The 16,861-nt window shown below is 58.1% G+C and overlaps 4 protein-coding genes across 4 annotated transcripts; 2 read left to right on the top strand and 2 right to left on the bottom strand.

Moving 5' to 3' along the window:
- Positions 1–2,075: 2,075 nt before the first annotated feature.
- ColSpa_05086 (collagen-like protein 4) lies at positions 2,076–3,510 on the top strand (the record flags this gene model as incomplete). Its single annotated transcript, XM_049271298.1, has 2 exons — positions 2,076–3,262; positions 3,342–3,510. The coding sequence occupies 2 exons, from the start codon at positions 2,076–2,078 to the stop codon at positions 3,508–3,510; spliced, it is 1,356 nt and encodes a 451-aa protein (XP_049127255.1).
- Positions 3,511–9,177: 5,667 nt separating this feature from the next.
- ColSpa_05085 (autophagy-related protein 5) lies at positions 9,178–10,418 on the top strand (the record flags this gene model as incomplete). The annotated part of the gene is made up of 3 exons (XM_049271297.1): positions 9,178–9,483; positions 9,778–9,872; positions 9,920–10,418. The coding sequence occupies 3 exons, from the start codon at positions 9,178–9,180 to the stop codon at positions 10,416–10,418; spliced, it is 900 nt and encodes a 299-aa protein (XP_049127254.1).
- Positions 10,419–12,060: 1,642 nt separating this feature from the next.
- Positions 12,061–14,938, bottom strand: ColSpa_05084 (uncharacterized protein; the record flags this gene model as incomplete). Its single annotated transcript, XM_049271296.1, has 4 exons — positions 12,061–12,550; positions 12,601–13,218; positions 13,307–13,408; positions 13,461–14,938. The coding sequence occupies 4 exons, from the start codon at positions 14,936–14,938 to the stop codon at positions 12,061–12,063; spliced, it is 2,688 nt and encodes an 895-aa protein (XP_049127253.1).
- Positions 14,939–15,166: 228 nt separating this feature from the next.
- ColSpa_05083 (uncharacterized protein) lies at positions 15,167–15,988 on the bottom strand (the record flags this gene model as incomplete). Its single annotated transcript, XM_049271295.1, has 1 exon — positions 15,167–15,988. One exon carries the CDS (start codon positions 15,986–15,988, stop codon positions 15,167–15,169), a length of 822 nt encoding a protein of 273 aa, XP_049127252.1.
- Between the last annotated feature and the right edge of the window lie 873 nt (positions 15,989–16,861).

Here is a 16,861-nt window from a genome sequence, read left to right as displayed (position 1 = left end):
GTTGAAAGGGGCGAATGTAAGGGGCGATTCTGCATCCAGGTTACGCGCCGGGATCGCCAAAGCAGACGAGGTTGTCAACAAAACTCTAAAGCTCCACTCCAAAGCAAACAGAGACATGGAGGGGCAGTTAAGCAGGGTAAGGCAGAGAGAGACAGGCGAGAGGGTGAGGTGGCTGAACTGGGTAAGAGGTTTGGTGGGAAAAGGAGGTCTCTGTGTCTCATTTTCCTACCTCCCTCCTCTTCTCTCCGGGGGCCTCCTGGTTGTCCGATGGGAGCCGCATGGCGTAATGCCCCGCAATACCGCGTCGAGGCGGGGTCAAGAGAAAGGGACGAAAAGGTCAGAGCAGGTTACAGCTAGCGCCACGGTCCGGCGAGCTGATATATTGATGACCGCATCTTTTGCATTCTGTGGGGTATGTGACGCCACACTTTTGACATCAGCCATGACCTGTCACCCGAAGGGACGCCTCACTAGCCACATCCGAAATTTCGGCAATATTGCCGTCCCTGGCCATCAGCCAATGGTAGAGCTCACGCCACACGCGGGGGCGGCCCCAGCTGAGGTTTCGCGCTGCGTCATTGGCAGAGTTTCTTCTGCTGCCTTGGTTACAAGGACTTTCGGCGGAGCGCGCCTCGGGAACCTCAAACCTCGATCCATGTCACTCGGTCGCCTCACAGGCTGACGCTCGTGACATGCACGCAGCGGCTCTCAGACCGAAGACCTCATCCCAACCCGATAGAGAGAGGTCCAGGTACGCAAAGAAGCTCGGATCACGCCTTGCTTCGTACAACCGCCACCTTGGATTGCGTTTTCGGCCCAGTGACCGGCCCTTGGAGCGACCCAAACCGATCGATCTTCCATGTCTAACAGCTTCCACCTCGTAGACTATGCTGGCAGAGCTGGTAAAAGCTGGTTAGACTGTGAGACACGACGCGCGGCGGCCGGTACGCCAGTTCCTTCACGTTGTCTCTCCAACGCCGCCGCACTTAACCCAAGTCGGATGCCGGCTTAGCTTGGCAGGATTGCTGACTTTTCTCGCATGCTTGGGCGAAACGGTAGGATGAGCAAGAGGCCAGGTCCCTTAGCTCCGAGCTCTTCCCCCTCCCCCCACCACGTGTGATAGTGTGCCTGAACGGAAAGCCAGGTGCTCCAAGCTGAGCCAAAATTAACTAGTTCCCATTGTCTTCGCCACATTTGATACCCCATCTCACAGCCCCTGGACGTCCACTAGCCACAGATCTTCACGGCTCTTCAACCACCGTGACCCGCTCTCTTGTCAACTATGACGACAAATCCTTGACATATTACGTCCTGTCCAGTCTTGGAAGCCCTCTCTCCCCAAAGACCCTGAAGTACCAACGTATCCTATTACCCCATGTGAATACGCAAAACGAGAGATTCGCATGGGCAGGGGGAAAGGCTTGACGGAAACAAGCGCAGCGTCACGCCAGACAAAGGTCCTGGGTCGTCATCTAGCCATGGCGGACTGGGTTTAGCCTATCGGCTCCCATTGGCCGGGTCCCTAGCCACCAGCGGAGTAGACAGACCGGCCTACCAACACGTCGGCCTGACTGGCCCGACAGTTGAAGCTTGTATCCCCGAGTGAGACAGCTGCGTCCAAGACCTATGACGACGTGTGAACGTAAGTCCGCAAGCGTACCTACTCTTTCCTTACCTTTGCGGTCCTTCTCCAGACCCATGCCGGCACGGTGAATAGACATTGGTGTTAGACTGGCCTAGGTAAGCAGGCACGGTGGTGCAGATTCCTTGATTGTTGTCCGTCACAGCATGGACAGTCGAGGTGGGTTGCAAGGGGGCAGGACAGCCATGGGCTTCTTGGATCACGATTGCGATTCCTTGGCCTACCACCGGTAGAGCAGGATGAGATGGAGCTTCTCGATGCTCTCTGACTTCTATAAGAGCGCCTCAACCTCCCGCCGTCAACAACAACTTTCCTTCTCTCCTCATCATAACACAAGATACCCAAACAAACAACCACTCTCCAAACAAACAACAACTCCCTCCATCAACCTTTTTTAAGTTAATAGATACCCACATCGAGAAATTAGCCCAACATGTCTTCCATCGTCAACAAGGTCAAGGAGGCTCTCCACTCCGACAAGAAGCACGAGCAGCCTGAGGGCACCTCCGGCCCCCACGCCAACCGCGCTGCCAACGCTGCCGACCCTCGCATCGACTCTGACCGCGACCACCGCGCCAACCCTGCCGGCACCACTGGCACTCACACCGGCACGCACACCGGCACCACAGGCTCTGGCCTGACTGGTTCGCACGGCACCACTGGTACCCACGGTACCACCGGCACTTCTGGCCTTACCGGCAGCCACACCACCGGTACCCACGGTACCACTGGCTACGACGACCCCGATGGTGTCCACGGCCCCCACGGCGGACGTCTCGCCAACAAGGCTGACCCCCGTGTTGACTCTGACCGCGACCACCGTGGTGCCCCCGGCTCCGGCCTGACCGGCAGCCATGGCACCACCGGCGCTTACAACACCACTGGCACTCACAACACTACTGGCTCCGGTCTTACCGGTACCCACGGTACCACCGGCTCCGGTCTCACCGGCAGCCATGGCACCACTGGCTCTGGTCTTACCGGTAGCCATGGCACCACTGGCTCTGGCCTGACTGGTTCGCATGGCACCACTGGTACCCACGGTACCACCGGCACTTCTGGTCTTACCGGCAGCCACACCACCGGTACCCACGGTACCACTGGCTACGACGACCCCGATGGTGTCCACGGCCCCCACGGCGGACGTCTCGCCAACAAGGCCGACCCCCGTGTTGACTCTGACCGCGACCACCGTGGTGCCCCCGGCTCCGGCCTTACTGGCACCCACGGTACCACCGGCACCCACAACACCACCGGCTCCGGTCTTACCGGCAGCCACGGCACTACTGGCTCTGGTCTTACTGGTAGCCACGGCACATCTGGCACCCACAACACCACCGGCTCCGGTCTCACCGGCAGCCACGGTACTACTGGTACCCACAACACGCACGGCAACTCCAGCTTGACCGGCAACCCCAGCACCGGCGCCACCGGCGGTGTCTCCAACACCCACAACGCTGCTGGTCACATTGGCTCTGCCGTCGCCGGCACCCACGGCACCGGTCCCGCCCCCAACACCGCTGGACCCCACAAGTCTGACGCCCTGAACAAGGTCGACCCCCGCGTCGACTCCGACCTTGACGGCTCCAAGACCGTTGGTGGTAACAAGACCTACGCCCAGTAAGCGGACCACCTACGAGCGAAAGCCGATTCCCGACCGTCGAGGCAGAGAGAATTAGGGACTGACGAGCAACCTCAGGGATACCACCTCGGGTGTTGCCAAGGACCCTACCGACGCCGCTCAGGTTCCTCCCTCCGTCTTGGCAAAGCACGTCGGCGAGCCCGAGATTGCTCACGATGACCATGGCCACGGCCGTGCGAGACGCAACAGCAAGGTGTCTGCTCAAGAGCTGCACCGCGGAGTGTAAATTGGTGGTTTTTTATGAGAAAGATTTGGTGGGAATGATACCTAGTACTTAATGTACCATAGCCTGATATGACCTAATGATATTATCATCGTCAAATAACCTACAACTATATCGTGTAATCTGAACGTGATGGTGTTATAGTACAGCTGCTTTCTGAGTAACAAGGACCCATTTGCCAATTCTCAAACTGTGATTTATACCATGGGAAGCAAACAATTAATACCTCTGTTTCATGGCTGTTTGACACTTGGGCATACTCATGTTAAATGCCATGTTCTTCAAATCTAACATAACCTCTACAGTTATGTGCAAATTTGTTAAACTGTAATATCTAACAAGTTGCTGACGTCTTTCTTACTCGGTTGTGGATCAGAATAGAAGAAAGACACACCTTTGCCCGTCGTCCCTATCGTCCTCAACCCCATATCACATTTCTCAGACTTACTTGGATGTGGAACTTTGAGCTTTCCATCAGCGTTCATCGTCAGTTTTCATCATCAAACTCTAGAACGGCACCACGGGAAATCCTCAAGAGGAAACCCATAAGGTAAACCTTTCACCTGGACCACGTCGTCGACTGTCGAGTAGATATCACGCCCCAACTCCCAAGACGCACCTGCGCGCCGTGAGAAGCAAACACTGCTCGGGAAACGCCCTCAATGCCCGCCCTCGGGGGACATCGATATCACCGTGCTCGAAACTCTGCCGACACAACTAGTCGCGCAAGCCCGCCGCCCGCTCATCATTCTCCCATCATTCTCGGGTCGTACGGCGCACCTCACGGCGCAGCCCCCCCCGGAGCGATATTCAACGGTGTCACAACAGCTTTCCAGCGCGGCACGGCGAGGGGGCCTGCCTGGACGATCGTACGTCTGCCTGACTTGCATGGTCGTACACGAGGTGATCGCTGCAGAGGTTGTACAGGAAAGTCCGAGGGCCCCCATGTCGACGGCGATCCGGATCGCGATGCGTCCCTGCTCCTACACCCCCCGTGACCTCGCCGGTGCCTCTCCTGCAAATTGCGTCCCGGCGATGGCTTCGTCACCATCACGAATACCCTCTCCCCCCTCGGCGCTGGGTAGAAACCGCGCCCAGCCCCGGTTGTTGAGCCTCGTTCAAACATGGTGTGTTGGACAAGACGAGTGCCGGCCCCGTCGTGGGCGTCGCGTCGTGTCGGCAAGTGAATTGCTGACTGCATGAGCTCACCCCCTCCCACAACGAGTGAGCATCAGTAAACTGGGCAGTCGAATGGCGGTCCCCAGCCGTCCCTCTCCGCCCCGCTGTCGGCCCCATACCCGTGATAGACACCTACAGCCTGGAGTCCAAGGTCCGACGCACAGGACAGGAGAGGAGGCCTGGGCTGGCATATGCAATGCCGTTGGCGACACAACCCGGCATCCGGACCCTGAATATCTTGCTGGCCATTCCGTCATAATCTCGTAGGGGTCCGGAAGGGGAAATTTGGCCCGGCCGCCTCAAATTTTTTTTTTCCATCTCGAAAGGAGAATTCTCGAGATGTGCATCATCACTCATCTCGCATCGGATGCCCACAACGTCGCATAACCATTAAAAAAAAAAGGGGGGGGGGCGACGTTTGTAGATGAGGTTAGCCCGATGTTTGCGTGAGAACTGAGCGATGGGCGGGGGATATTTGCGATACCACTCCTCATTTATCAGTCCCGATCCGGAAAACTACAGACGATGCGACGGCTGCAGCTCACCCAGATCGAGATGAAGAACACATTGTGTCTTTTTGCTGAGCGTCCCCTTTTGGCGTTCCTTTTCGGGCGGCGAGGGCGGCTCTTTCTTCTTTAGACGGGCGTTCGCGAGTGCAGTACCTCGCAGCGCCTTTGCCTTGCCTTACGTGCGAAAGCAGAACCCGGGTGATACAGGAAGAGATAAGCCGCATAACGAATGTCTTTCCTCGCACAGCCAGAGCACATGCCGGGCCTTTTTTCAATGTCATGTCATGTCATTTATCAAAGCGGAGGACGGAAAAGAGGCTGCAGCAGCTGCCAACCACGCTTACCCACACACACCTTGATTCTGTTGGATGGATATGTGATCGATGTTGCCCAAGACCTTGGCGGCATGACATCGCGCCGCCCAACTCTTTCATACACTACCACATCGCGATTGTCAGACAACTTGACAGCCGCCCCCTTTCAAAAACGAGAAGGGCTAAGATGAAATGTGTTTGATAGACCGGTGTGGCCATCTCCCACTGCCGCCTCACTCTGCACATCATCCATCACCCCAATCTCCCCCACCTGGAGACAAGGCTTCCAAGTGGAGGAGTGGTGGCGCTTGCGGAGTGACGAAAGCGCGTTCCCATGCTTTGGTGCGACACCGCTTCACCTGGTGAAGATCCCGCGTCGGATGCGAGGGTGACAGACCTGGCGCAGCGAATTGGCGGGGAGGACGATTGGCAAAGCTGACAGGCACCGTGGCATGCATGGGCATGGTAAGCAAGGCACACCAAGCGTAGGCGCGCTAGACTCTGGTGATTGGCTGATGGGTTTGTTGCTGGGCCTTGAGAGAACCAGAAAGGTCCGCATATCGGGAGGAGTGGAAGGGGTTTCATTGTGGCGTTTTGCCGTTCTCTACAGAGGACGAGAAGGAGATCATTAGGTTCAGTTTGGAAAGCTGAGGTGCGCTGGAAGACCCGGTGCCATGGGAGCGTCTTAGGCGTCATCCTCCGCGGGCACGGGAACCTAGATAGTGTGACTTTGGCGAGAAACAGGCTTGCCTTGCTTGGGTTACCCGAAGGAAGCACCCCTCTGCACGGCCGACGGGATGGACGGGCACGGCGAGGGTGGGCTAGAAAAGGCCGGCGGCGGACGACGCAGGGCGGGACGCGGGAAAGTGCGCGCAGGGGAGGGGGCCTAGGCAAAGGACCGAAGGTGCGGGCACGGCGTTGCGGCAAGGCACGGGAAGGCCACCCTCTTTTTGGGTGTCGGCCGGTGAGGCTGCTACGTCTGCGCAAGGGCTCTGAGGGCCAAGTCCCTAGGAGAATCATGGCAAAGCTGAGATGGATTGGGATCCCTTACGATGTGCGGATTTGTGCCGTTCTGTGGCCATCGCAGGAGATGGGGAAAAAACTCGAACGTGATGGGAAAGTGATAGAACGAAGTTATGAGGCGACGAAGCAGGGAGCCAAGGGGGGCGTGTGAGCAGGGCACCGAGGTCGATGACAGGGGGGGGGGGGGGGCGAGCGAGCGAGCGAGCGAGCAAGCAAGAAAGCTTCGAGTTCGCAAAGGCAGGCCACGCAGGCAACGGCTACGACCTACCCCAAGGCGCGTTTTTTGGTCGTCTTGTCATTCCAAGTCACTCGACTTCAAAGGTACTTCGGAGCGGCTAGTTAGAGCTTGAGGCGGCAGACGGCGCAGAGGCAGGGAAGATGGTTGTAGCGCATGTGCTGCTGCGTTGTGCTGCGTAGCCATCTCGTTTGAGTGATTATGTGAGGAATGAGAAGTGACAGGAAGAGGAGGGGTGTGTGTCTCGTCCAAATGGGGGCGGCCAGGCGGGGATGCCAGATATATCAGTGCTCCAGCCTGCAACTCGTTGCACGGCAGAAAAAGCAAAGAAACGGCTGGCCAAGGAACCCCGAATAGAAACCCCAGTGCAAGTGCTCAGCAGAAGCGCAACGCCGACAGGGGTCATTTGCTGGTACTAGTCTTTGGGAATCTGATAGCTCGCGCCGATTGCCGATTAGTGAACTGCGCTAGGACGGCGTAAAGCGCCAGTATGGTCTCTTCTGCATACCGAGAAATGAGCAAAGGGTCGAGTGCTCTCCAGCGCATCCAGTACCGTTGAACATGATGCCCATCCGGATCCATAGCTATTTGACCGCCTGGAATTGGAGACGACATGTGAGATCCTGCAGTCGCAATTCTCGTCACCGCAGAATTGCGTACCCCTGCGCGCACAGCAAATACTGGGTCCCCCGTCATTGTCACGGACAACCACCCTCGTGGCCCAACGGCCGGCTTGGCTGGTGGTCTTTTAGGGGCTCGCGAACGTGCTCGCCACACGTGTGGTCGCAAGAGCGATCCGATACTGGGGAAAGGAACTATGTGAGGGAAAAAGAAACCTCCAGTTCAAGGAGAGAGTTGGCCGAGAAGTGGGGAGGTTCGAAGTACATAGAGGGGTTGAGAGTTGTGGAGGCTCCTGGTTGGTTGGTCGGAAGGATAGACTCATGAGCGAGATACAGAGTATGTAGAGAGAGGGAGAGAAAGAGAGAGAGAGAGAGAGAGGGTAAGGGGCGCGCCTCCGTTCTCGTGTAAGCACAGCATTATGTCTTGAAGCCACAGCGTGGCACACGGTGCGTTGTTTGCTTTTTCCTTCTTGCCTGGCCGGGTCCTTTGCGTGTGTCGCGTAGCATCGGCCAGGCTAGAGCAAAGGGGGGTGAGTCGTGAGGCGTGCGCGTACCGACGTGTTCGAGGTTGCCGACTCAGTCAGAGCCAGCCAGACAGTCCCGGTGTCCATTTTCGGAGGTGGATATCCAATATCCATACAGAAGGCAAGCATTGGCGGCCGGCGCATGTAAGCGATCGATTCGGTGGTGAAAGCGAAGCGAGGGTGATCGGCTAGGGTCATGTGTTTACTGGATGACCGCGACATGCCGTGCCTCGTGCTCTGCTAGGTGGAGGCGGCGGCGTGTCCAATCGACTGCGTCGCCCCTCGGGGAGAGGCGAATCTTGTGGTAGTGCTGTGACCTGTTAAACTTGCAACTATCGCCCTATTTGCAGTGCAAGATCCACAGGGACCATGGCTCGGAGATGGACTCTCTGATGCGATTCGGCGACGCGATTCAGGGTGCAAGGCGGGTGCGGGTTCGCTTTAATGTATATGGGCTGGTTCTTATTGATGGCAGGCTCCCCCCCCATTGCCTCGCCGTGATTGCGCCGCTAAACTTTGATGCCTTGAAATGCGATGCCTCGAAAGCCGTGGTTGAGAGGGTGTCTCGGGATGAATCGTCGTTGGCGGTCAGCAAGTGTTGAGTGAGTTGGAGTTGGAGTTGCAGTTGCGGTTGCAGTGGGATTCTCAGCTCAGCGCAGCGCGCAGACCGCCTTCCGTCTTGCTTTCCACCAGCCAGCAAGGAAGGTCCTGTCCTGTCCTGCTGCGCCAGTGGGAAAGAGCCGCTGTCAGATGTGGAACAAAAAAGCCCCGGCCACCAGATGCTAGGCTGGGCTGGGAGCTCCCGGAGCTCAGTTCAGGGTAAGCTCCAGGCAGCTCCTTGGCTCCTCCCCGTCCTGCCAGGGATAGCCCGGCCAGCTTCATCGGGCCAATGCAGCGCCGCTTATGTAAGTCAGAGACTGACCATCGGGGGCGGGGCTTTGTTTCGGCCGCGGGCTGAGGCTTGCCCCACCCTCCCGTCCGTATCCGTCCCGAGCCTCACTCACACTGCTCGGCTCAACCGCAACGTCAGTCGCTTAAGCCTCCGCGCCGTTTCTATCAAGACTCTGTCTACCACAGCAGCTTTACCCCCCGTGGACTGCGCAGCTGCCTCGTAGCACTCACCCAAACGCCGCAGCCGATGACTCACCATGACTCCTTGACCGCCCTCACCACAACTTCACCTCCATCTCATCATCGGGCTACGGTCAACCTCGATCTCAAACACCACCATAGCCACGTCTTGTCGCCAGCGCCCGGCCGCCGGTCATGGCCTCCATTCCCCAAGCCCTCTGGTCCACCCAGATCCCCCTCCACATAACCCACCCGTCGCACCCGAACACGCCGCTGATAACCTCTCTTCCGCGCTTCTCCTACCTCGCTCTCCTGGTCCCGCGCTGCTCCGCCTTCTTCCGCACGCCCGTCTCCGCCTTCCACCACGAGGACCTCCTCCTCCGGAACCTGCCCCTCGGCCTGCTCGTCGACCTTTACCAGCCTTCCCTGCCCTGGCGCCTCACCGTCAGCGACGGTGACAGCTGGGACATTGGCGACACCTTTCTAAATTGCGTCAAAGAAGTGAGTCCTTGTCTCTCATTTTTTCTCTCCAGCCTCTCCATGTCTCCCACCACTCCCTTCCGTGTCTCAATAAGTCGCCCACCCGAGACTTAAACTGCTGTCTAAGCGGACGTGCCAACCCCCCCCCCCCCCCAAACAGCTGCCCAATGTCTCTCGTCCAGCCTCTTTGCTTATTCACCAACGCCGCTCATATCTCACTTTGTCCGTTCATTCTCTGTACCACCTCGCCTTGAAGAAGGGGGCTCCACCGTCACCTCCCCCCCTCGTTCCATCTCATCTCGCCTTACCGTGAAGGATTCCCAAAAGCCCAACCTGAGACCGGGCACCAACCGCCTAACCTCCCCCAACCAGGCCGACTTTGTCCGCTACGGCAATGCGAAGCGCATAATGTCACTCTCCAAGGCCGACACCTCGACCCTCTGGAACGCCGTCCAAGACAACGACTACGCATCCTTCTCCAAGATCAACGCCCTCCTCCTCAACGCCCCACGCCCCTCCGCAACGTGCCCTTGCGGGTGTACATCCCCTCCTCGCCCCCGCCGGGCACCTCGTCCCCGTCGCCCTCGCTCGCCTCGCCCGCGGCGGCGTCCCCTAAACCGCCAACCTCACCGTTGCCGGCCTCGCCGCAGCAGCAGCAGCTCGCGCCACCAGCCCCAGCCCCAGCCCCGGCATCCGACCAGCCCTCCGCGGGCGCCTTCAAGGTCCTCCAGGCCCTCGTGCCCCCGACCGTCCCGGGCACCCGCAACACCCCGCAGACCCTGGGCCGCGCGCTGCAGTCGCACCTCCCGTCCCTGTTCCCCTCGAGCCGCGACCCGGTCCTTGCCAACGTCGTACTCCACGGCTCGCCTGTGCCCTTTTCAGCTCCGCTGGAGGACCTCATGCGCGAGGCGGCTTACCCGGACGGGTGGCTTTGCCTAGCCGTCGTTTTGCTGTAAGCGAGGAGGGAGAGAACCCGGGCGCGACATTGACATGACAAGGAACCTTGGGGCGTATGGAATGGGGTGTCGTTAGGCGTTTGGGAGTTCAAGCACGAGGGAAGCATCACTCGGATCGGTTCTAGTTCAGAATCTTGGAGACTTGGTGGCATTCCCATAGACTAGCAACTAGCCTCGCGGAATCATGATTGCAAAATTCACAGACTGCGAAACGAGCATCGGTCATTCGTTTTGAACCAACTCATATTGTGTATCCTGCGCCCGAAACATCTCCACGTACACGCAACCCAGCTGCCGTCACACCCCCCCTCCCCCTACTACAGCTGCTCGAAATCGCAATCCACCACCCTTGCGAGACTTCGTCCAATGTCCGCACCACTAAATGCGACTCACTTCCCGTCTGCCTGGTCCCAGACCAGCCAGACCCCCCCCCCCCCCCCCCCCCCCCCCCCCCCCCCCCCCCCTTGTTTCCTAGAACTTACATGCCACCAAATGGTATCGTCATGACGTTTGTTTTTATAAAAAAATAAGAAAAATAGAACAATAACAGGAAATGACCAATTCCCTGCCGCCACCGTCCCGTCTTTCGCTTCCCACGCATTCAGCCTTGGGACACCAAAGAGCCATAGCACGAAGAGGCAGCGAAAGGAGGAGAGTGGGCACAGAGGTGGATGAAAGAAAGAGAAAAGAGGCCTCTGCCTCCATGGTATTTCCTCCACTATATTTCCCCCACTAGAATCCCTTCCCGGGCATGTTAAACAATGGATAGATAGACTAGTTTGATGGTATGATGAAGCCCCCAAGAACCCTCCGGATCAAAAGAGAAAAAAAATCAGGACACGCGAACCCAGTTCTCCGATATGCATGATGCGGCTAGTACCAGGAGGAATGCAAAGAAAGAGATGCCAAAAGACGCGAGCGACATGCCTGGGGGGGGGCCAGAGCAGTCCAAGCTTTTCGTTGGAAAAGCTTGGGCGAACCAGCAAAAGAAAAAGGAGACCAAAAAAGACCAAAAAACAAACAAGGGCGCAACCCAGACTCGGCTCCGAGTCCTCTTATATGCATCCAGCCCTTTCCTTCCGCCCGGTTCCGTTTCCGAAAGCCCGCGAGGGCGTCGTCTAGTAACGACTGCGCGTTGCTTTGAACCTCCTCCCCACCCAGTCCCAACCGCAATACACTGCCTGTCCGGCCCCTCATCCTTCAGTTCGTTCCCCGTCTGTCGGGCTGTTCGAGTATGACAAGACTGCTAAACCCAATATAGGCATAAAGCTGGGGGAGTTCAGTGACGCCGAGTTTCCGTCAAGCCGTGTACGTGCGAAGGGAAGTCGTTTTTGCAGGAGTCGATGTCTGTGAGGTGAGGTTTTCCGAAGACCGCAGTGGACGCAACAAGCAAAGCGAGAATTGCAAAACGCCGGTTCATGGATAATAGTGATGTTGTTTGGGTATGAGAGAGTTCGTGACCACGAGCGGAGAGGCTCTGGCCCGGTTCATCATCGTTCGTTTTTCCTCCCAATTAGTATATCATCCCGGTCCTGTGCCGTAAGGGGCGGGTTTCATTCAAACTCCGCCCGGGTATTTCGTTGACGCGCTCAAGTCCCTCATGTATCTTTGCCGTGCATGCGCTTTTCATGGGGTTTCCATTTTACATCTGCATGGGTTGCTGACTTGGCGGTCCGGGATATCCAGGATGCCCGTGATAACCCTGGTTGTGGTTCGGCGGGTGACCCGATCCGTTGCTCAGGATGCGGTGTCCCTGGCTCGGGGAGCTGTGGGCGCTGTGGTGGTCAGGCTCGACCGCGTACGCCATGGACATTGGGCCATGGCTATGGTGGTGCATCGGCGGCGCCGAGTGAGGTGGCTGAGGCGGCGGAGGCGGCGGGAGCGAAGCGCCGGCCATGCTGGCCGTGCTCGAGATGCTGCTGGACCCCACTCTCGGTTCATTGTAAAAGAGTTCTTTCTCAATGTGCTGCAGGATATGCATGTCTATCGTCAAGGCGCTGGAAGATTGGGCGTGCATGTTGAGCATATCGATGGTGCGCTTGAACAGCTCTTTGAGTTGTGCCCGTTCGATGAACTGGCGCAGGTAGTTGTCCTTAAAGGCTGCCGCCAAGATCAGGAGGTTGCCCCATTGCCTGCAAGAAAGGGTTAGTTCCGTTGTGTTCCCAAGGGGTAGCCGACTTACGCGTGTGCTGTGCCAAAGATGTTGGTCACAAGCAGTCGCTTGCTGTCAACACCATGGAAAGCTCGAGTACTCTGGATAAGTGCCTTGATGCCCCTTGCGGCCCACGCCTTTACTTCTGGGTCAAGCTCATCGTGTCCGCGGATACCATGAGAGCCTGGTCCCACAACCTCGAATTTGTCGTGCCTGTTGAAGACGTTGATATCCCTCACGTTCTCTGTGTTCAGCATCCCCGAGTCGTCAGAGCGATGCTTGAGCTTCTCCGAGACCTCCAGGATAACCCTGATGAAGGGCCGGTAGATGATGACCCGCGCGCCCCAGTACTTGGCCCGCAATCTCGCATCCAACAGGTCGGTCGCCGGCTCGTCTTCCTCGTTGAACCTAAAGTCATTCGAAACCCACGTCATGCTTCGCAGTTGCTGCTCCAGTGCCTGGACCTTCTTCATCTTGTCGCTCACGGAAACGTGCTGCTCCTTGGGATCGTACAGCAAGTTGTGGATTGTGTTGAGCGTCTTGCGCAGGTACAGCTGGCCAATGTAAGAATCGCGGATTCTGACCGAGAAATCGGGGTCCATGAGCTTCATGTTGGGCCATGGCATCTGTTCTTCGTAGTCCTGACACCTAGATCGCGGCAATTCAAGTTCGGCAATGATGTCACTGGAAATAGTCAGCACATGTCTGAGGTGGACGGCGGGCAGGTGACGCCTACTTTTCCAACTGCAGGCAGCTCCAGAAGGCGAGGAGGACCAAATTGTCTCGCTTCTTTTCCGGGGGGTTGTGGATTCCCATTTTGAAGAAGCGACTCATATCACTGCGCTTTCGTTAGCAATCTCCTTGTCGGCTAGGAGCCTCACATTACTTACCGACGCATGATCATGTTCAGGGCTCGGGCGGCGTTGAAGAACATAGCGTCGCTCTCCAATACTCGACCCAGCTGGCCATAGTACAGACCGGCGAAGATAAAGGTCTGCGCATGCTTCATGGTCCATCCGGCCATGTGGTTGCCCATAATGTCGGAGGCATAGGCAAAGTATTCCAGGCCTGGGATGATGTCGTAGTTGCGCCTCAGTGACTGGCCAGTCTTGAGGGCGCCACTGCCCTGCATGGACTGCCGCCGGCTTGGGAGGCTGTTGCTCTGTTCCTTGGGCGAAGGCAGCCCCGAGGATTGAGAGTGTACAGAGTATGAGGGAGGCGATGCCTGTGCGCCGGGGGAGGACGGATAGCCGTTCCTGGTGGCCGGGGAGTTGTGGTTGTGCTCCGGAAAGTCTCGAGGCAGGTCCGGGATTTTCGATTCATGTTGGCAGATCTTGCCGAGAGCGAGGATGACCAAAACAAGAGCGTTCTCAATGGTTCTGTGCGGCCTGCCGGGTTTCCTGGGTGGTGGAGCAGGGTCTTCCGGCTGGTCACCGGCCGGCGAACGCTTCCGCTTGTTGGACATCTCGGGGAAGCTCGTTGGCGGTACGAATTTGGCGACACCGGGAGGTTGAGGCTTGGCCTTCTTGTCGGTCTGTGCAAGGCTGTCCAAGAAGCGCTTGACCAAGGTCCTCAAGTCGCCCAGCGGAAGAATGGGGTGTAGGCTGAGAATATGTTTCTCAAAGCTGCGCATATACGACGTGACTGTTTCTTCGGCGAAATCCGGATGGCCGTCGCCCACAAGGGTCCCGCTGGTGTATCCCACGCTTGTGGGTGGACTCAGCCCTCCGACCTGGCCCCAGGCCTCACCCGGTGAGGGCGAGTTGCCAGTTTCGGAGAAACTGTCGTCGATTGCATCGACGGTTCCAAATGCCTCGGCTGCGCTTCGCTCGTAAGCAGAAGTGGCGCCAATCGCGGTAGCGCTGGGGGTCCGATCCTGGCCGCCGCCTTCGCCGCGCCCGTATAGACGCAAGACTCCCCGCCTCTCCTCTTGAGCGATGGGGTACTCTTGGGGGAACTTGACCCCCTCTCTCTCCAAGATCCCCTGGGTCATCTCCTTGATTCCTGGCCACGACAGCAGCATGTCGGCTCTCGTGGTATGGTTTGCGGGGATGGATGGCGCTCCCGGCGCCACGGGCTCTCCGGGCGGCATCTGCTCCTCTGCGTCCATCTCCGCATCGTGCATTTGTTGGGCCAAGTCCGTCTCGCCCACAGCCATCGGATGCGGCTCGTCCATCTCGATTTCGGGCGGGGGGTAGTTTGCCACCATTGGCTGGGCAACCGGTGATGGCGACGACTTTTGAATCGGAGAGAGGTCGGCTGTCGGTCCTTCGTGTTCGACTTTGATGTTGTGCAGTTTCAGCGTGTTTTCCATCTTCTTCATCCACCGTTGCTGATCATCGAATTTGGCCTCCATCGCACTCTTCATCTCGGAAATCGCCTCGAGAATGTCGGTTTGGCCTTTGTCGATCCTGTTTCCATCATCAGCAAGATACGTTAGGCGCGGGAGGGGAGGCAAACTCGACTGACGCCTTTGGAATGGGATCACGGTATTTACACTCGACTCCCTTCTCTCTACAACTCTTACAAGGCTTGGTTTCATCACATTTCGCCTTGAGCTGCCGACAGCTATCGCAAGCCTGTACAGACACGGGGGTTAGCGCCGACCGACCATCAAGAGCAGACCCCCACCGGAGCCAGTCGCACGTACCTGAGAGGCTCGCGTCGCCTTGCGCTTCGCAGTGGAAGAGTATTGGATGTTGTTGTAGATCGATTCAGGAGGAGCCTGGTACTGAGGCGGCTGTTCATAGTGCTGAGGAGGAGGGGGCGGCGGCGGCGGCGGCTGGGTCATCGGGGGAGGAAAGCTGCCTCGATAGCCCCCCGGCGTGGGGGGCATCTGCTGGGGCCCGTTGTCGTAGCTCATGTGTCGTCGAGAGTCGTCAGGGTAGGGTTGGTGAGAAGGGTGAGGGTTCGCAGAGTGCGGCGGAGGAGGCAGACCGTCTGCTGGCCCGCCTCCGGTCGAGTGCGGCCGTCGCGGATGGGCGAGGTTCTCGTCGTGGGGCTCCCTCTTCACGCCGGCGGGGTCTCGGTTGGGAAACGGCGGGTAGTGAGGGTGGGCAGGCGAGGCTGGGTGTCGGTAGTGATCCTGCATCGGCGCGTAGGAAGGCTCTTGCTCATGGTGTCGTCGGTCGTCGGGATGATGGTGTTGCGGCGCCGCGTGAGGAGGATGGTGAGGCTCGACGGAACGAGGAGGGTACGGCGGCTGCGGTTGATGGTTATATGGCGCGGGCTGCGCGGTGTGGTGAGGTGGAAGAGTATGGGCCTGGTGCGGCGTCGACGGGTGCGAGGAGGGCGGCGGCGGCGGCGGGTGGTGTAGTGGTGGTAGTTGTTGATGTTGTTGCGGTCCGCCCGTTGGTGACCACGAGTTGGTACTCGAGAGACGGGGGCGTTTGTTGTCAGGCTGCCCCGGAGGATCCATGCTTGATATATATGTACATACGTACAAATGCTTATGAAAAAAAAAAACAAGAGACGAAGCGAAAATAGGGTCAGGCTAGGTCCGAGAGGAGGGAGGAGGAGGTGGCGGCCATGGAAAAGCTATGGGCAACGAGGGAAGAGCAGCGAGTCCCAGCAAGTCCCGGTCCGGTCCAGTCAGTGTCCAAGTACTGGGTCACGGCAACGCAGACGGAAGCAGTGGACGGGGATGAGGAGGAAGGGGAAGGGGAGGCAAAGAGGGACAAGCAAGCGGCCTAGCAATCAATCGATCAAGCAGGTAGGTAGGTAGCCTGTGTGAGTGAGAAGCCGGGACGAGGAACGGAGGGCCAGGTTAGGCTGGGGGTGTATGGTATGGTATGGTCCGTCCGGCTGCTGGACCTGGGGAGGGGGGAAGGGGAGGGGCGACAGCAAGCAATTGGAGGCTCTCAGCGTTTGGACGAAAGCAAGGGAAGGTGGTCCAGTCCGGTGCTTGTTCCTGTCCTGACGAACGGTTGACGGCGGCGTGGGTGTACACGGTATCGATGCTACAACGGCGTACGTAGTAGTAGTAGTAGTAGTAGTAGTAGGAGCATGTAGCGAGCAGGAAGGGTAGGTATGCGGTAGGTCGGTGTGAAAGTCGGACAGAAAAGGTACTTGTTGGTTGTGTCGGGGATCCAGGTATGTCGTTGGGAGTAAAGGTAGTGAGAGGGCTGAGGCGGAGGCGGCTTGCCGGCGCGGGCGCGGCAAGAGACGAGGTTCGAAAGGGCGGGCGGTTTGAGGTGTTCCCGGCTCTGTGGTTCTTGAAACTTGGGAGATGGGATTTTGCGCTCTGCGAATGCGCCCGGATGCCCAAAGGATGTGCGGCAGAAGGGCGGGG

The sequence above is a fragment of the Colletotrichum spaethianum genome, assembly GCF_022836535.1.
Source record: "Colletotrichum spaethianum MAFF 239500 DNA, contig11, whole genome shotgun sequence".
Classification (NCBI taxonomy): Eukaryota; Fungi; Ascomycota; class Sordariomycetes; order Glomerellales; family Glomerellaceae; genus Colletotrichum; species Colletotrichum spaethianum.
Note: the sequence above shows the minus strand (reverse complement) of the source record. Positions and strands in the feature narration are given on the sequence as shown.